The sequence below is a fragment of the Cetorhinus maximus genome, chromosome 24 (genome assembly GCF_964194155.1).
Source record: "Cetorhinus maximus chromosome 24, sCetMax3.hap1.1, whole genome shotgun sequence".
In the NCBI taxonomy this organism is placed as follows: domain Eukaryota; kingdom Metazoa; phylum Chordata; class Chondrichthyes; order Lamniformes; family Cetorhinidae; genus Cetorhinus; species Cetorhinus maximus.
In genome coordinates, this window is record NC_135902.1 from 20,748,973 (window position 1) to 20,768,914 (window position 19,942).

Genomic DNA, 19,942 nt, shown 5'->3' on the forward strand with positions numbered 1-19,942 from the left:
TGTCCTTGGTTTTATTGGTAGAGTAATGCTGGCCTTTATATCTAGAGGACTAGAATACAAGGCGGAAAAAGTCATGGTTCAGTTATACAAAGCCCTGTTTAGGCCACATGTGGGATAGTGTGAGCAGCTCTGGGCAACTCACCTTAGGGAACATATATTGGCCTTGGAGGGAGTGCATTATAGATTTACCATAAGGATACCTGGATTTATGGGGAGATGATGGTGTAATGGTAATGTTACTGGACTAGTAATCCAGATTTAATGCTCTGGGGGCATGGGTTCAAATCCCACCATGGCAGCTGGTGCAATATAAATTCAATAAATAAAATCTGAAATTAAAAGCTAGTCTAATGAAACATTGTTGATTGCTGAAAAAGCCCATCTGGTTTGCTAATCCCCTTTAGGGAAGGAAATCTGCCATCCTTATCTGGTCTAGCCTACATATGACTCCAGACCTGCAGCAATGTGGCTGAGCAAGACACTCAGTTCAGGGGCAATTACAGATGGGCAACAAACAAATGCTGGCAGAGATACCCACACAAGAATAAAGAAACACCAAGGTTCAGCTACATGGAGAGATTAAACAAACTCAGGTTGTATTCCCTGGAATTTAGAAAGTTAAAGAGTGATTTGATCAAAAGTTTCAAGATATTAACAGGAAGAAGTAAGGTAGATTGGGAGAAACCATTTCTGCTTATAGGGGAGTTGAGGACAAGGGGCCATAGTCTAAAAGTTAGAGCTAAATCTTTCAGGAGTGAAGTTAGGGGCTTGAATTATATACTCCCCACCAGTGGGCGTGGGCGTAAGTGGGCACATAACACCTGCTTCCACTGGAATTTTACCAGGGGCAGGGGCATGAGGGTCATCCAGTGAATCTGCACTGCAGCTAATATATCTTTCCTAAGGTGTGTTACCAAGAGCACAGTACACAGTACTCCACCTAACCTCTGCGCCTTTGTAATCCAGCCCTCTTGAGATAAAGTTTGACATTCCATTAGCATTTTAGTTATTTTCTGTAGCTGTCCATTAGCTTATAGTGACTTCTGTACTTGGATCTCTAATTCTCTCACTGCTGCTGCATAATTCATGGTACTTAGATAATATTCTGATCTCTCTTTCTTGGGTACAAATGGGATGACCTCACTCTTCCCCACATTGAACTCCGTCTCCCATGGGCTTTCCCACTCAGTTAATCTCTCAATGTCTTTGCAACTTTCTGCTCCCGTCTAAACTATTAACTGTGCCACCTAACTCAGTGTCATCAGCAAACTTAGATAAAGGACCCTCTATCGTCAAGCCATTTATATAGCAGAAAGCTGAGGCCCTAGCTCAGATCCCTCAGGGATACCATTATTACTGTCTGGGGGATTTATGGAACATATCAGAATTACTACAGGATATAACTGATGATTGCCAGGGTATTTGAGTACAATCTTGCCCAGTGTTATCTTAGTGCTACTGACCCCATTCTGATCTGTTCCAGCTGAATTATATAATATTTACACACTGGCTACTGTTCCTCAGTAATTAGCTGCTGGTTCTTGCTCAGTAAACTTACAAAGATTATGTCACAATCATTAATCTTTCAGTGTGGGCCTCTCTGCATCAGGAGACACTGACTGTCACTCACGCTGGGAGAAAGCGGAGTGTAGAATAGTCTGGGATCCCGTACACAACACAGGGTCACAGGTTCAATGCTCAGTCTGAGATGAGTGAGATGGCCCACATCAGCACTATGACCTGTCTCAGGTACTAGTGGGACCAGGGACAGGAGAAATCAGCTCCTGGTCAGAGCTGCTCTTCCTGTAGCTGTTTCTTTTCCAAACTGTCTCTGTTCCCACGTGACGGAGATGCTCAGGTTAGCGAAGGATCTCCCTCATACACAGCCAGGCTCCATATCTACCAAACAAATCCCGAGGAGATAACATGAGAGAGACACAGCTCGGGATCCACTTTACAACACAAAGCAAGAGCTGATGCAAAGGCAACTTAGCTGTTCCTTTCCCCTTCTCTCCATTCATCTCTCCTCCTCTCCTGACCCTTCCAATTGCCCCCTCTCTTCCTGTTTGCCCCCTTCCCTCCCAAAGGCACTGGCTGTTTTGGAGGTATGGGTCTCACAGGTGCCAGCCACCCTCCAGGCCCTTGCCCTTGATGGGTGCATCCAGGTGAGCTATTAGAGCACAGATGGCATCACAGCTGCAACCAACCCTATCCTCACCCTCTCTACAAGGCGAATTGACATTGCTGTTTGTGGGAGCTTGCTGTGCACAACTTGGCTGCTATGTTTCCTAGATTACAAGAGTGACTTTAAAAAGAGCTAAAGGCAGCATATGTATTATTAGGCAGTATTAGCAATGACATGTTTGAATGGGTTTGAAAACAGCTCATTAAATTTGAATATAAGTTCAACAAAATGTTTCAGGAAGCTTCTCCACTAGAAGGGACGGGGGATTCAGTTACATAGAGAGACTGAAGAAACTGCGATTGTTCTCCTTTAAGTAGAGGAGGTGAAAGGGAGATTTCATAGAGGTGTTCAAAATCATGCAGGGTTTCAACAGAATAAATCAGAGGAACTGTTCCCACTGGCAGGAAGGGCAGGAACCAGAGGACACCGGCAGGAAGGGCAGGAACCAGAGGACACAGGTTTAAGAAGATTGACAAAAGAGCCAGGGGGGAGATGGAGAATGGTTTTGTTGTGACCTGGAATGCACTGCCTGAAAGGACAAGAGTAACTTTCAAAGGGGAATTGGATAAATAAAAAGAAAGACTTGCATTTATATAATGCTTTTCACAAACACTATCAAAACACTTTCCAGCCATGTGTGTGGATTACAACATTGTGCATTTATATACTGCCTTTAGCTCTCCTTTTTGAAGTCACTCTTGTAATGTAGGAAACATGACAGCCAAATTGTGCACAGCAAGCTCCCATAAACAGCAATGTTATAATGACCAGATAATCTGTTTTTATGATGTTGATTGAGGGGTAAATATTGGCCAGAACACTGGGTCTAACTCCCCTGTTATTCTTTGAAATAGTGCCATGGATCTTCCACATGCACCTGAACAGGCAGAGTGGCCTTGGTTTAATATCTCATCTGAAATTCAGCACCTCTGGCAGTGCAACACTCTCTCAGTATGGTCTGATTTGTGTGCTGGAATTTCTGGAGCGGGATTTGAACGCAGAGCTTTGTGAGTCAGAGGTGAGAATGCCACCCACACGGGTCACCAATACTTCAAATGGATGAAAAGGAAAAATATACAGGGGAAGGAAAAATAAAAACTCGCTAACAGCTTTAGAAATGTGGTTACTGTTGGAATAGAGGAAAGAACAGGGAGAGTGAGACTAATGGGGGGGGGGGGGGGGGCAGCACGAGCCCAATGGGCCGAACTGTCTCCTGTGTAGTAGGATTATTTGAGTCAGTGGGAGATGAAGGATGCGACAGGGACAACCCTGGGACGAGCAGCGAATGTAAGAGTTCTCCCGCGGGATGACCTACCCTCTGCTCACAATCAGCCGGAGTGCCTCCAGATTGCCATGGTAAACCGCCCAGAGGGTGGGAGTCATGCCATCCTCATCAGGGGAGTTCAGCTCCTTCTTGGTGGCCTCTTTCAGCAGGTCCAGGTAACCATCCCGAGCTGCCTTGTGATACTTGTCGCTCATGGCGTTGACTGCAAATCCCAGGGAGGCATCGGGAGTCTATTAGCAAAGAGGGCCAGAGAGAGAGAGAGAGCACGCTGAGCGGCAGAGGGTCCAGGAGCTGTCACTACTGTCTGCTGCTCAGTGCAGATCTGAGCAGGGAGACAGGGAGCCCAGAGAGACTGACACTGGAGACAGCCAGTAAAGTATGCACCAGGTCCTAGTGCACCAACCCTCAGACTTCACCCTGGAAACTGGATCATTTCTGTTAATTCATGTTTTAAATGCTTCGACTGTTTACATTAAATACATGAGTGTAACAATTCGGTCAGACGATTCCTTATTATGAGTATATTGGCATTTAATGGGTCGCAAACACAATGCCCACAGTCCTATTTTGTCTGGTTACATCCCTGTGAAGCACCTTCACATGTTCTGGAGAGCTAAGGACCATATAGAAGTGCATGTTATTGTTATTTACAGTGCCCAGGAACTATACATTATCCAGAATCCATGCACAGTACAGGATTCTACTCACAATTAACACCTTGGCCAGGATCTGGGAGTGTTTGATGGAGACAGTGTAGAAGGAGTTTTACTCTGTATCTAACCCCGTGCTGTACCTGCCCTGGGGGTGTTTGATGAGACAGTGTAGAGGGAGCTTTACTCTGTACCTAACCTGCACTGTACATGCCCTGGGAGTGTTTGATAGGGTAATATTCTGTTTCTAACACATGCCGTACCCGTCCTGGTAGTATTTGATTTTGACATAAAAGAACTTTAACTCCATTTGTTGGTGATTTAAGATACCACAGTAAATGTGTTTATTTACATTATAATAGCTCCATCAGTGCAGAACATGTTACAACAGCTGAACAGAAAATGGCAAATAACCACGACCATTTGTTATCTCCCAGAGTCATAGTTACTTCTGTGAACATTTGAAGAGCAAACAGCTCTCTGTTCAATTGCATTGTCATCTCTCATCTTGAGCATAGAGTCCATCAAGAGCTCTAATTGTGAATTGGACGATAAGATATTGTAATTATAAATCACTCTTCAGTGTTGCAACATTTCCAAACTTCACATGGCTCTAGTGCTTTAGGTCCCATCAAATGGTTGATGTTTGTGTGAAGTTATTGGGTTGTTGCTCTGATTGACAGGCTTTGTAGATAAACCTGTACCAATTTCCACACTCTCATGCCCCTGCCTGGTATAAATACTCTGCTGATTCGGACCCAACAGGGTATATGACACAAAGAAAACGATTGCTCATCTCCTGGGCTCTCCTGGGTAAGTCATTCAGCTGATCAGTTCGAATGGTCAAAGTAATGATTTCAGGTTAGAATTTTGTTGCAGCAAGATGATTGAGAATGGACTGGGAGATATGGTGGGAATGTCTGGGGGGATAAGGTGGGAATGAATTGAGGGATAAGGTGGGAATGAATTGGCAGATATAGTTTATAAAGGATGGGTTCACTATATGTTATCCAAAGCACACAGTGAATTTCCCTTTGTGAGGGGTACTGATGATCTGTGATTGTTATGACTGATGCAGTTAGTAAAGCTGAGTTATTTAAAAATCCCAGGGGGAAACTTTAAACAACTGTCATAACCTATAATTTTAAGTATTATGTTTGAGATGCAACTCTAAATTCAGGAATCAGACCACCAGTTCTTGAGAGGTTTTATATTAAACTAGATTAAACATTTTATTAAGTTACAACACATTAAACACAGATACATGGCTACAAATTACTACTATCATAACTTTTAACAAATTCCCAAACTAATCTCCATTAAACCTACAGCAACCCATAGACTTAACCAAACACCAGGCAAAGCATTTTCACCTTACAAATTCAAAATGAGGTTCTTTTCACTTTGGTTCCTGTGGAGACAGTTGGAGGCTTACAGCTGCTGTTGATCTCAGATTGCCTCTGCTCTGCACACAACACTGCTGAAGTTATACCAAACACCGCTCATTAAATGTAAATTCTCATTGTATCACCAACTTCTGAACTAAACCTCTCTAACAATAAAACCCCTTTCATAGTACCAGTTTTACTAGTAATATAAACATATTGCTTGATATCTGCTAGATAGCTGTCAGTTTTCACCCCACTTCTTGAATGCTCTATTCAAAAAATGCAAATGCACTCTACCTCTCTTATATCTCAAAACTAGTACACATCAAAGCACCCAGACTAGCTGGCTTTAATCTAATTAAGACACACCCACAGACTAAACCTCTATTTTAAAAGAAAAATATTTTCCAATAAAATTATATACATTAATAGCTTCATGACATCCCCCTCCTTATCGAAAAATGAACTGTCATAATTCTAAAAGACAGCTTCATTTTAATCACCCATCTCACACTATCTCCTATACTTATTACACTATTACATTACCAGATGCATGCTTTAACATAACAATATATATACAATCCTTGGTATCAGCAGAAATTACTCCAGTTCAGTGTCCAGATCTTTTTTTTAAATGTCCCATTTTTCTTTAAGCTTCAAACTCTTGATAATGCATCTGTGAACAGATTTTCTCTTCCAGCAATATGTATAATACGTAAATTAAATGGTTGTAGTAACAGACTCCATCTGAAAAGCCTTGCACTTTTGTCACAAAATTTGGCCAAAAACCTCAAAGGGTTATGGTATACACAATTGTTTCTGATGAATTGTTTGCAACATAAGTTTCAAAATGCTGCAATGCTAATACCAAACTCAAAGTCTCTTTTTCGATCATTGAATATCTTCTCTGTTATACATTCAGCTTCCGTGAAAAATACCTTATCAGTTTTTCAATTCCAGTGTCATCTTCTTGTAAAAGTACAGCCCCAATGCCTATATTGCTTGTGTCAACGGCCAACTTGAATTGTTTGGCATAATTGGGCACTGCCAACACTGGTGTACAATGTTAATACAGTTTTAAAACTATCAATTGCCTTCTGACACTCCAGTGTCCATTGAAACTTCTTGTTCTTTTTTAATAGTTCAGTCAGTAGAACAACCACTTGGCTAAAATTTGGTACAAACTTCCGGTAAAACCCACTCATGCCCAGAAATCTCAAAACTTCTTGTTTTGTTGTAGGCACTGGGAAATCCATGATAACCTTGACTTTCACATCTCTCCGAGCCACCTTATCATGTCCAAAGATATTGCCTAGATACATAACTTGCGCTTTTGCAAATTCACTTTTGGCCAAGTTCATCCCCAAATTAACTTCTTGTAGTCGAGTAAATAATTCTTCCAGGTATTGTAAGTGCTCCTCCCACGTCTGACTGAAAACAATTAGAACATCAATATAAACAGCACAATGGTTTAAACCTGCAATTACTCCGTTTGTCAGTCTTTGAAATGTTGCAGGTGCATTCTTCATACTAAATGGCATGACTTTAAACTGATATAGTCCACTTGGCATTACAAAAGCTGATACCTCCTTTGCTCTCTCCGACAATGATACCTGCCAATATGCTTTTAGCAAGTCAATTTTGCAATAAATTTCAATTGTCCCACTTTCTCAATGCAACCCTCCAGCCGTGGTATGGGATATGAATCCACTTTTGTCACCACATTCACCTTTCGATAGTCCACATACAGCCTTTGAGTTCTATCCGTTTTTGGTACCCGTACAATAGGCGATCTCCAGTTACTGCAACTAGACTCAATGATATTGTTTTGAAGCATGAAATCAATTTCTTTTTGTACTTGTGATAACTTTGCCGGATTTAATCTATAAGGTTGTTGCCTCACTGAAGCTGATATTTCTATACATACATAATGTAAAGCTAAATGTGTCTTTCCCAATTTATTTCCACAAATAGATTTGTGTGACTGCAATAGCTTTTCCAAATCACTTTGACACTTGCTTGGAAGGTAACTCAATATTTTATTTGAATTTTCAAGCACCCCCTCATTATCCAATTTGATTAGAGGAAAATCAATTTCAGAGTCCTGCACTTCTACCTCTTTCTCATCATCCACCACCACTAATATCTCTTTTTGTTCCTCTTCCCTGTCAAAGTATTTTTTAAGCATATTTACATGACACACGCTTTGCTTCTTTCTTCCATCTGGAGTATTTATTAAATAATTTACTTCACTCAATTTCTTTTTAATCCTGTAAAGCCCTCTAAATCTTGCATTTAATGAATCACCTAGTACTGGTAACAAAGCTGATACTTTCTCTCCAGAAACAAAACTGTGAATTTTTGCCTTCTTATCTGCTTTCACTTTCATCACTTGCTGTGATATCTTTAAATGTTCCCTTGCCAGCTCACATTCTCTGTTCAATCTTTCCCTGAAATTTGATGCGTAATACTAGAGGGTAGTTTCTGAAATTTGACTCTACCAATTTCTCATGAATCAATTTCAGTGGTCCCCTTACCTCATGACCATAAACTAGTTCAAAAGGGCTAAAACCAGTTGATGCATTAGGAGCATCTCTAATAGAAAATAACAAAAATGGAATTCCTGTATCCCAATCCTGTGCATAATCCTGACAGTATGCTCTTATCATAGTTTTTAAAGTTTGATGCCACCTTTCCAAAGCTCCTTGTGACTCAGGATGATAAGCTGTTGACTTAAATTGTTTAATCCCCAAACTGTTCATTACTTCCTTAAACAGCTGTGACATGAAATTTGACCCTTGATTTGATTGTATTTCCTTAGGTAAACCATATCTTGTAAAAAAATCTTCTTAGTTGTAATATTTCTTAAAGGTATCACTTCAGGAAACCTGGTAGACACATCCATTATTGTCAATAGATACTGATTTCCACTTTTAGTCTTAGGGAGGGGTCCTACACAATCAATCATGACCCTGGTAAAAGGTTCTTCAAATGCTGGTTTTGGGATTAAAGGCACTGGTTTAATCACTGCTTGTGGGTTTCCTGTTATTGGACATGTATAACAGGCTCTACAGAATTTGACTATATCCCTATGCAATCCTGGCTAAAAAAAAACCTCTGTATCTTTTTCTGTGTTTTCCTATTTCCTAAATGTGCCCCCCCCCCGCCACCAACCCCCCCAATTGGAATTTCATGAGCAATCTTCAGAATCTCATTTCTACACCCTAATGGGATAATAATCTGATGCACCTGCCTCCAGCTTTCATTTGCTGAGACATGATCCGACCGCCACTTTCTCATTAATATATTCCCTCGAAGATAATAACATACTGAAATACATTTTGGTTCGGCTTCTGAATAAGTTTTCTGATATAACTGTTTTAATTGCAAATCCTTTTTCTGTAACTCCACTAACCTCTTTGAGTTAAACATTTCAGCTGAATTGTCCTGGACTCCTTTCTCCTAAACAATGTTATCAAACACAGTGCCAGCTAATTGGATTTCGACACCTTCTTGCCTTTGAACTGTCTGCTTATCTTGTTTGTCTTGTTCTTCACTATAGCCTTTAATTTTGTTATAACCCAATCAGGGAACAATCCAGGATGTTACTTCTATAACACCTCTGTTCAAAACACTTCTACAGGCTGCTCAACTACCATAGGCATTACCCACATTTGTGATCCAGCCATACCATTACCCAAAATAAATTGAGCCCCTGCAAAGGGCAATTTTTCCACCACTCCAACTATAACTTCACCAGTCTCCCATTTGCTCTATAAATTTACCTTTAACAATGGAATAGATTTAGCATTTCCATGGACCCCAGTTATTATTACCTTCTCCTGCAATACTCCTTTTGAACAACAAATATCACTATCCCACACATTAAGGATTGACTAGCCCCTGTGTCTCTTACTATTTTAACATCTTTACCTACTCCACCCGGTACACATGGAAAGACTTTCCCTTCACATACAAAGTCTTTAAACATTTCTGCAACCTGCTCCTCAGAACTCTCATGAGTAAACTGTGAACACATTCCCATTTCTTCACCTTTCACTGATTCTCTCTGTTTCACCTGCACACAAACCACTGCTTTCTCCTGTGCCTGAACCTCAGAACTCACAGTACTTTTACTTCCAGAGCTTTTCTGTGCCCCTACAATTCCTACAGAATTTTCTTGCAATCTCTAACACACTGACTTCATGAGCCACACTTAATTACAATGAAAACACCTCAATTTTTGAATGTCACTTCTATCTTCAGCACCCTCCTTTTTATTCTGAGAAAAAAACTTCCTGGGAACTTCCAGCTATTCCTTCTCTTCCCTGACTACCTACATTCCTTTCACCTTCCCACTTTTTATACTTTTCCAATTTGAAAGGGTGACGGGAAAAAGTTTTAGCTCTATGAACTAACTCATAATCATCAGCCATCTCTGCTGCTTGTCTTACAGAATCAAGCCTCTGTTCCTCCACATGAGTTCTCACTATCAAAGGGATTGAATCTTTAAATTCTTCCAAAAGAATGACTTCTCAAAGAGCTGCATAGGTTGTGTCTATTTTTAATGCACATATCCACCGGTCAAAATTGCTTTGTTTTACTCTTTCAAACTCAATATAAGTTTGCCCAGGCTGTTTTCTCATATTCCTAAATTCCTGCCTGTATGCCTCAGGAACAAACTCATATTCACTCAAAATAGCTTTTTTGACCACATCATAATTCACTGATATTTGTTCCAGAAGGGAAGCATACACCTCATGCACCCTACCTATGAACTTAGGCTGTAATAATAAGGTCCAGTTTTCCTATGGCCATTTCATCTATTCAGCTAGCTTCTCAAATGAAATAAAGAATGCTTCAATATATTTTTCCTCAAACTTTGGAAGAGCTTGTACAAATATAAACATCTCCTCACTGCGTTCTACTCTAGAGATAAATCCTTCTTCACCTACGGACATCTCTTCTCTAACTGCCAACATTTTCAGTTGGAATTCTCTCTCTCTCTCTTTCCTCCTTCTCCATCTTTGCAATTTCTAATTCCATTTTAAAAGCCATTTCTCTTTGCTTCTAATTCAAGCTTTTTCATTTGCAACTGAAGTCTCACTACCTACAGCTGTGACTCACTCGTGCCAGGTTTCACTTCTGACTGTAGATGCAGTGCTACACTCAGAATATATCTGATTTCCTATCCCCCTCAGGAAACCCCAGTGTTAACTTATTTGCCAATTCTGTGTGGTTACTTTCTCCAACCCAATCTGAGTTATCTCTTCTGCTCCCAGACAAGTCTTAGCAATTGCCAAATCCATCTTGCAGTCTCACCACTTCTAAAATACCTCACCAACTCTGAATTCAAAGTGCCTCTTGTATTCATAAGCTTTAAGATTCACCAATTCCAAACCAATCAAGGAATTAGAAATATAATTTAATCCTGGCAAGAGCCCCCAATTGTTATGACCGATGCAGTTGGTATATCTGAGTTATTTAAAAATCCCAAAGGGAAACTTTAAACAACTGTCGTAATGTATAGTTTTAAGTGTTATGTTTGAGATGCAACTCTAAATTCAGAAATAAGACCACCAGTTCTTGAGAGGTTTTATATTAAACTAGATGAAACATTTTATTAAGTTACAACACATTAAACACAGATACATGGCTACTAATTACTACTATCATAACTTTTAACAAATTCCCAAACTAATCTCCATTAAACCTATAGCAACCCACAGACTTAAGCAAACACCAGGCAAAGCATTTTCAATTATAAATTCATTCATTATAAATTCAAAATGAGGTTCTTTTCACTTTGGTTCCTGTGGAGACAGTCGGAGGCTTACAGCTGCTGTTGATCTCACATTGCATTTGCTCTTCACACACAACACTGCTGAAGTTATACCTAACACCGCTCATTAAATGTAAATTCTCATTGTATCACCAATCTCTGAACTAAATCTCTCTAACAATGAAAACCCTTTCATAGTACCAATTTTATTAGTAATATGAACATATTGCTTGATATCTGTTAGACAGGTGTCAATTTTCACCCCACTTCTTAAATGCTGTAATCAAAAAATGCAAACGCACTCTATCTCTCCCACATATCAAAACTAGTACACATCAAAGCACCCAGACTAGCTGGATTTAATCCAATTAAGACATACCTACAGACTAAACCTCTATTTTAAAAGAAAATATTTTCCAATAATATTATATACATTAATAGCTTCATGACAGTGATGAAGGGTCGAGGTTTGTCAACCATTTTCCTGGTGCTGAAAACTCTTTATGTTCATTAACAATTCAGAAACACCTCAGAATGGCCGAAGAAACAATCAAAAGCAGCAGCCTCACGAATGAGGCTGCAATATCGCAACTGGAGAATGAGTGGAGACTTGGTAATTTTCCAGCATCAGCACAAACACAGCCCATCAAAGCCCAAACCCGAGGAAGCAGGCTGCTATCTGGCCTGCTGGCTATCAATGCTTTTTCCTTGGGTACAGCTCTAATCTGCGGAGGGGCATTCAGCGACGTGGCAGTGGGTCAGGATGAGGTCCTGATATCTCTCATTGTTGTGATGATCTTAACTGTCGGTTGGATGCTATTCTATGTTTTCTACACTGCTCGACAGAAGCACGCTATTCTTTACAAGGACTCCCAGGCTGGACCAGTGTGGCTGAGAGGTATGAAACTATAATGTCTGTACCCTATAATAAATTCTTCATAATCTGCTAGTTACTGAAAATATTCAAACATATTTCATCCCATTAATACAGTTACATAAAATAGCAGAAAGGAATAGTAGCCACATATACACTCCACGCTATCTATCCACTTAATTCCCTTCCACAATTCATGCACAAAGTGCTGTTTATGAAACGCGTCCTGCTTCCTCCCACTCCCACACTTAGGGGGTTAATGTAGAAGCTTTTTGTCTTGCACTCATCAGGACAATTGCAAGGATACCGATGTCAGGGAAAGCAACAACTTTATACTGTATGAGAAGAGACTGCTAATTGGTTGGCAAGTGGACTCTGATTGGTAGAGTCATTGCCATGGAGAACGCACCAGTTAGTGGTGACTGACAGTTAACTGCCAAGCATTGTTTGAAATTTTAAACCAGACAGCTTGACTCTGATTGGCCAAGGCATTGCCCTGAGGAATGAACCAGCGACTGGCTATCACTTAATTTGTTTAGCTGAAACAGGCACAATGTGTACATGTTCTTTCTGTCTGCAAAGAACAGGGCCCTGTGTATTAATATATGTAGCTTCCAGTACACGCAAATGCCACACACTACGAGCCTGACTGACAATCTTAAATTGGTTTAAAACTCAAAACACAGTGTCCAACATTAGATGTGATTCCACGATTGGAAAACATTTGCTAAATAATCCTCAGTGTGCTAAAAATTACACTGACAACCAATTTAAGATTGACAGTTGGACTCGCAGTGTGCATTCTCCATGGCAACGCCCTACCAATCAGAGCTCATTTGCCAACCAATCAGCACTCTCTTCTCACACAGTATAAAGTATTGCTTCCCCTGACATTGACAATCTTGTGATTGTCCTGATGAATGCAAGATGAAAAGTGGTAGCTTTAGAAGCCTAAAGGTCAAGGCACAGACCTCTTCATCTGTCTAACTGATCTGCTCCTTTAAACCCTCTTTAAAACTCAGAATTTTGACCAAAGCTTTCCTCACTGATCCTAATATCTCCAACTTTGCTTAAATCTCCACTATTTTCTTTAAGTTGAAGCCCAGTGAGATATTTCTCTACATTACAATCATAATTATAAATCCAGGTTATTAATTTAATATATTCTGACCACTTTTCATGAATCTTGATTAAAGTGTACAGTTTATTCTTGGCCCGTACTTTGTTGTGATTCACAGACTGATTCTTTAGGACCATGTTGTACACAGATGTGGGTTGGCCATTTCCTTGGTGTGTAACTTAATGATCTGGATGTCAGCTGTAACAGATGAATCCATCCATCAGACTGGGGCAGAAGGTGAGAAACACCCAGACAACCAAACTTGTGTCTTCACAGGTAAATATCCAATCACACAGTGGAACAGTGTCTCATCTCTCTCTGTTCATTGGGGTTTTTATTGCTCATCCAGGTTTGCCTTGGGGGAAAAGCACATTCCATTTCAGATACCCAGTCTCACCATTATCACTCCAAGAGCAGGTAGAGCATGGGTTAGAACCGTTGGGTACAGAGTAAAGCACCCTCTACACTGTCATATCAATCACTCCCAGGGCAGGTACAGCATGGGTTAGTTAAAGAGCTGGGTGGGTCCCAGGAACATTAGTCTCTTGGCCCAATATATTCACACATGCAGCTGATGTCAGAGGAGAGTTGGACCAGCTGACTTCAGCAAGAGTCATTACTGACTGGGCATGAAAGGTAGATGACATGGAGCAGAGAAGCTGTAATCAGGTCAGAATTAAATCCGTTCAATCTGTCTGTCGCAATAATGTTAGATAAATCTGTTTATTGAGATCACTGGGAGAGCTGATGTTATCTGATGTTGTCAACTTAACTCAGAGGCTTCAACTGATTTCTTGAAGTTCATGAAGATCTAAGTTCTAGCTGAACTGTTGCCTCCTCAGTCTTCAGAGTAAACACCAAAAACACCCAGTACTAACACCAAAAGAAAACATTATTTAACATGGCGAATGATTAAAGAAGCCCCTTAGAGTTATCTGATCTTCAGTGACAGACAAGTACTGTACCCCAGTATAACACAGTGACAGATCTGAACCCAGCAGTACTGTACACTGTTACAGTGATAAACCTGTACCCACCTGTATTATACCCCAGTGTTATACAGTGACAGACCTGTATCAACAAGTACTGTACCCCAGTGTTATACAGTGACAGACGTGTGCCAACCAGTACTGTACCCCAGTGTTATACAGTGACAGACCTGCACCGGGTGCTGTTCCCCAGTGTTATACAGTGACTGACCTGCACTGAGTGCTGTACCCCATTGTTATACAGTGACAGACCTATACCCACCAGTACTGCACCTCAGTGTTAGACAGTGACAGACCTGTCCCCACAAGTACTCTATACCAATGTTATATACTTAGAAAGCTGCTCGTCTTCACAAATATCACTAAAATGCCCTGGAGCTCAGTTGATTGGCTTCAGCGTGACCCTAGTAACTATGTGCTAAAAGCAATTTCTTGTTTGTTGTTTAGGTGATATGGATGATGGATGTCTGTGCTCCACAAATGTCTGCCATATCTTCCAGACTGGTTATTACTATCTGTACCCATTCAACATCGAGTACAGTCTGCTGGCCTCTGCAATGTTGTACGTAATGAGGAAGAATGTAGACAGATTGATAGATGAACTCGAACAACATGGAAAGCTCAAACTCCATTTCCATGGCATCATCGTAGGTCCAACCCTTGGGGTTGCTGTGGTCCTCATAGGCCTGGTAATCTTCATTATCTATGAAGTGGATGTGATGGATGAAGGAAGAAAGACACGTGTTCTAACTGCCTATTACATCTTTAACATTGTGGCTCTCACCCTGATGTCCATTAGTTCCTTGCTTGGTTCTTTTGTCTACAGGTTTGAGAAAAGGAGCAGGAACAGTGGCAAGAACCCAATCAGGTGTCTAGACGTGGGCCTTCTGCTGGGGGCAGCTTTGGGCCAGTTTCTCATATCGTACTTTAGTGTTGTAGCTATTGTGGCTGTCCAATCCCTTGAACTGCTGAATGTCCTGAACCTTCTCTTCTCCCTCCTTACAATCGCTCAACACGTTCTGCAAAATGCCTTCATCGCTGAAGGTTTGCGTAGGCAACCATTTGTGGAGGAGAGTCAGCAAGGTGTCAGGAACTCCTTCAGTGAGGTTTTCGTCAATATGAACAGCTCCCACTACCTTCCCGGGGATACCATGAAACACCACTTCCAGGGGACCATTTCCCAAACTAACTCCACCCAAAACAGCGTCACCAATGATCACGAAGCCGTTTCAAGCAATCTGGAGCATACATACAATATCCATGAAGATCAGCTCTCTACCCCACCCAATAGGCTTAGCTGCAAGCGAAGGATTCTAAAGGAGATCGCCTCATTTTTACTCTTGTCCAATGTTATTGTAAGTTTGAGATCATGAGCCTTTCACATCCTCGAAAGAGCCACTGAATTTGTTTTCTAAGGCGTGGTCAATGTTATGAAGGTGACTGTGGCTGATAATTTGTGCACAGCAAGGTCTCATAAACAGTCAGTGAGATAAATGACCAGCTAATCTATTCTGGTGGGGGTTTAGCTAAAGCACATTAGCCTGAACAAACCTTTCAGCCTTTTTCAGGGATCAGTGTAGCCTCTTCCTACTCAACGTGGATTTATAGGGACATAGGATCAGGAGAAGGCCATTCAGCCCCTTGCACCTGTTCCACCATTTAGCTAGATCATGGCTAATCTGTGTCTCAACTCCTTTTACCTGCCTTTGCTTCATATCCCTTATTACCCTTACCCAACAACTTTGCTTTTAAAATTTTCCATTGACTCCCCCCAGCCTCAAAAGCTTTCTTAGAGGAGAGTTCCAGATTTCTACTGCTCTTTGTGTGAATAAGTGCTTCCTGACATCATCCCAGAATCGCTTAGCTCTAATTTTTAAGGTCATGCCCCCTTGTTCTGGACTCCATACCAGATATCCCTATTTATATATTTCATTTTAAATATTTCCATTTGCTGTTATAGCAATGATGGTTTATTAAGTTAGAGGTCACCCTTCCCTTTTACCCAAAGTCATTGTGAGCTGCGCTTCTCCGGAGTGTGTGGATCTACAATGTATTGTAACGAACAACCGAGCATCCGATCAGAGAAAGATTGCACCATTAGTACTGGTCACCCTTTGAACCTTTAAATGACATGTCAGTGCTATAAATACCACTCTGTGCAGCAAATCAACCGCAGAGTGGGCACATTGCAGCCTTGGTAAGAGGAGTGAGGGGTAGAACAATCCACTTAACTGATCAGACACTTCAGGTTATTTGGAAGGGTTAAGGAATCTGAGAAATCTTCTCTAAGACTGGAATGGAATCACATGGAGTGTCAATGCAGCCTTCACATCTGACTGTACGTGGAGGGTGTGTTTTTTTAATCCATTAATGGGATGTGGGCATCATCGGCTAGTCCAGCATTTATTGCCCATCCCTAATTACCCTTGAGAAGGTGGTGGTGAGCTGTCTTCTTGAATCACTGTATTCTATGTGGTGTAGGTACACCCACAGTGCTATTAGGGAGGGAGTTCCAGGATTTTGACCCAGCGACAGTGAAGGAACGGCGATATGTTTCCAAGTCAGGATGATGAGTGACTTGGAGGGGAACTTCCAGGTGGTGGTGTTCCCATGTGCCTGCTGCCCTTGTCCTTCTAGATGGTAGTGATCATTGGTTTGGAAGGTGCTGTCGAAGGAGCCAAAGTGAGTTCCTGCAGTGTATCTTGTAGATGCTGCCACTGTGCATCGGTGGTGGAGGGAGTGAATGTTTGTGGATGTAGTGCCAATCAAGCGCACTGCTTTGTCCTGGATGGTGCCTTGAGTGCTGTTGGAGCTACACTCCAGGAAAATGGAGAGTACTCCATCACACTCCTGCCCTATGCCTTATACATAGCGAACAGGCTTTGGGGAATCAAGAGGTAAGTTATTTGCCACAGGATTCCTAGCCTTTGACCTGCTCTTGTAGCAGTATTTATCAGGCTAGTTTCTGGTCAATGGTAACCCCGATAAGTGTGCAAGATAGTGTCTATTTCAAGGGAATCACTGCCAATAATGTGACTCAATTCTATGTGGCTGAGGTGTGAAGGCCAATTAACTCACATTGAAACGCTTACCTAAGAAAGCTGCAGATATATTTTACTGAAATAGATCAGCAGAAGAATATCCTGAACCCAAATTTATACAGAAACTTGCTGCAAGTAATGCATAAATGAGAAGTAATAAGGATATTTCAGAAACAGTCAAGCGTTCAGTCAGCATTGGGAAGCCCTAATCCAGCACAAACACTGTTCCCTAGTCATCAACTTCACCTACCTCCCAGCCACTGTCTTGAGGCTGAGCTGGACTGTTAGTAACCTCAGCATCCTATCTGGCCCTGAGATCAGCTTCTGACCCCATACCCATCCACCACCAAGATGGTTTACTTCCACCTCTGTAACGTCGCCAGTCTCTGCCCCGACCTCAGCTTATCTGCTGCTGAAACCTTTATCTAAGCTTTTGTTGCATCTGGGCTCGACTCTCCTGGCCAGCCTTCTGTTTCCAGCCTTCATAAACTTCAGCTCATCCAAAACTCTGCCTTTTGTACCTTAAAACTCATTAAAAGTCTTAATTATCCCAAGTTCATTGACCTACGTTGGTTTCCGGTGTGCCAAAAGCTCAAATTTAAAGCCCTCATCCTCCCTGGTCTCGTCCCTTCCTGTCTCTGTAGCCTCCTCCATTCCTATAGTCCTCCAAGGTCTCTGCAGTTTTGGTAGAATTTTTGGGTTGGCAGGCGGCTGCAATCGGCACGGCCGGGTTCGGCTGGGGAACGGACCGCCCACCGCGATCAGTCCCCGACCATGATTTCAGGCTGGCTGGCCAATTAACGGCCAGCTAGCATGAAGTGCACGCTTAAAGGCTCAGCGCAGCCGGAGCTGGGGGGAGGCAGTGGGGTGAGGGTGAGTACTGAAGTCAGTGTCGGGGAGCGCGCAATGAAAGCTTCCTGAAAGCAGAGAGCTGCCTCAGAGAGCTGAAGGATTTAAAACCAATCAATAAAGATTTGAAACTGCAGAAAAAAATGTCCACACACCAGATTCACTCACATGAAAACTTAGATGATGAAAATGTTTTCAAAACGTTTTAATCTTTTTTTTCAATTAATCGCGGAAACCGCAACCCGTCCTTGGATGAAGTTTCCCCAAAAATGCAAAGGCCGTTTGGCCGATCCGCCCGCCTGCCAACTGTAACGTTGGACAGTCAGTGAAAAATCGGCATCAATTGCCTTGTAAATGGCCTTAACAGGCAGCTGGCACACTGTCGACTCTTGTGCGTGCCCACCGACTGAAACATTGTGCAAGTGCGTGATGACGTCGGGACACTCACCCAACGTCATCGCATGCCATTTCACACTCAAGTGTGTCGGGTGCACACCCACATACCGAGCAGAAATTTTTACCCGTAGGGTCTTGTCCGTTCCCCACTTCCTTCACCCCACCAGGGGCAGCCACTCTCTCAACCGGTAGGGTCCTAAGCTGTGCAATTCCCTCCTTAAACCTCTCCGCTTCTACTTCCCTCTCTTCCTTTAAGACCCTCCTTCAAATCTACCTCTTTGGCCAAGCCAAGCTTAGGGCATCTGCTCTAATGTCTCCTTATGTGGCTCAGTGTCAGTTTGTGTCTGATAACTTGGGATATTTCATGACGTTAAAGGTGCTATATAAATGCAAGTTGTTATTGTTGAGCCCTTGAGCAAGAGAAAGATACACTAAAGGGAGCACTGTTGCCTCTACCTCTTTAAGAAAATCCGTTGAGTGTTGCTCGCTGTGGTACAGGGTACATGTTAGTGGGTTTGAAAACAGATTTAAAAGTGGGCTTACCTCAGGAGTTATTCTTGACTTCTTTTGCATGAAGTTAACAGAAGTTATAAAATTCTGACTTTCTTTCCTTAGTTCTGGATCGTGCTGGCCTTTGGGGCTCGACCCCATTTTGCTAATGGCCTTGAAGAAAAGTTTTACGGTTTCCAAATGTGGGCGGCGATAGTCCATGTTGGCCTTCCAATGGGAATATTCTACAGGATGCATTCAGCCGCCTGCCTCCAGGAAGTTTACCTCACGTCTTAAAATTGATAGAAGAGATTCAGCAAAGATCAGTTTCAGCTCACAGTGAAACCCATTGAGAAACAGGACACTTTGATCATACCAACACAACAAATTGGCAAAACCTTAATGCAGGATCTTTCTCCAAGACATATCTCCCCACTGAGACTGCACCAAGATGGACCCTGACTTGGTTTACAGTCAGATGCAGAGCTGGCCAAGGCCAGCGAGGCAATGTAACTCAGCTGGAGGGGTAGGGAAGGGTTAAGACATTAGCCAGGACTCCTGCTCCTCAACGGCGTGTGTGTAAGTATGGGTGTCAGGCGAGGGCAGTATTAAGGTTGCCAACTGTGATTAAATGTATTCCTGGAGGTTTCATCACATGACTTGCCCCCCCTGCTCCAGCCATTAGTCCGCCAACACATCCATCCTGTGACACACTGCCTTCCTACACCAATTGGAAAGCAAAAAGACTTATTACCCAATTGGATGATGCTTGACTGTCGGCCAAACAGCCCTTTTTCCATCTTGAATATTTTTATGTCTGGTGAAGAGAAATGTTCAAAGAAAATTCTTTTCAATGTCCCAGTGATTTTTCTCCAGGGTTGCACACAGCAGTGT

The 19,942-nt window shown here is 42.0% G+C and overlaps 2 protein-coding genes across 3 annotated transcripts in view; one reads left to right on the forward strand and one right to left on the reverse strand.

The window, feature by feature from the left end:
• The window catches only part of LOC144699564 (pre-mRNA splicing regulator USH1G-like), a 46,842-nt gene extending 42,979 nt beyond the window's left edge, over nt 1-3,863 (reverse strand). For both annotated transcript variants that reach the window (XM_078570607.1, XM_078570606.1), the window contains exon 1: nt 3,501-3,863. In XM_078570607.1, coding sequence (XP_078426733.1) covers nt 3,501-3,664 — 164 coding nt within the window. In that variant the 5' untranslated portion in view covers nt 3,665-3,863. The remainder of the gene's footprint in view (nt 1-3,500) is intronic.
• Nucleotides 3,849-19,345, forward strand: LOC144667638 (proton channel OTOP2-like). The gene is made up of 4 exons (XM_078529114.1): nt 3,849-3,967; nt 13,433-13,560; nt 14,721-15,628; nt 19,175-19,345. Exons 1-4 carry the CDS (start codon nt 3,849-3,851, stop codon nt 19,343-19,345), a joined length of 1,326 nt encoding a protein of 441 aa, XP_078385240.1.
• The last annotated feature ends 597 nt before the right edge of the window (nt 19,346-19,942 follow it).

Bases quoted from the DNA above. Each gene is read 5' to 3' on its own strand.
- LOC144667638 (XM_078529114.1), top strand. From the start codon at position 3,849: ATGCACCAGGTCCTAGTGCACCAACCCTCAGACTTCACCCTGGAAACT. The intron at 13,561-14,720 runs GTAAATATCCAA...TTTGTTGTTTAG, and splicing joins CCAAACTTGTGTCTTCACAG to GTGATATGGATGATGGATGT. The intron at 15,629-19,174 runs GTAAGTTTGAGA...TTCTTTCCTTAG, and splicing joins TACTCTTGTCCAATGTTATT to TTCTGGATCGTGCTGGCCTT.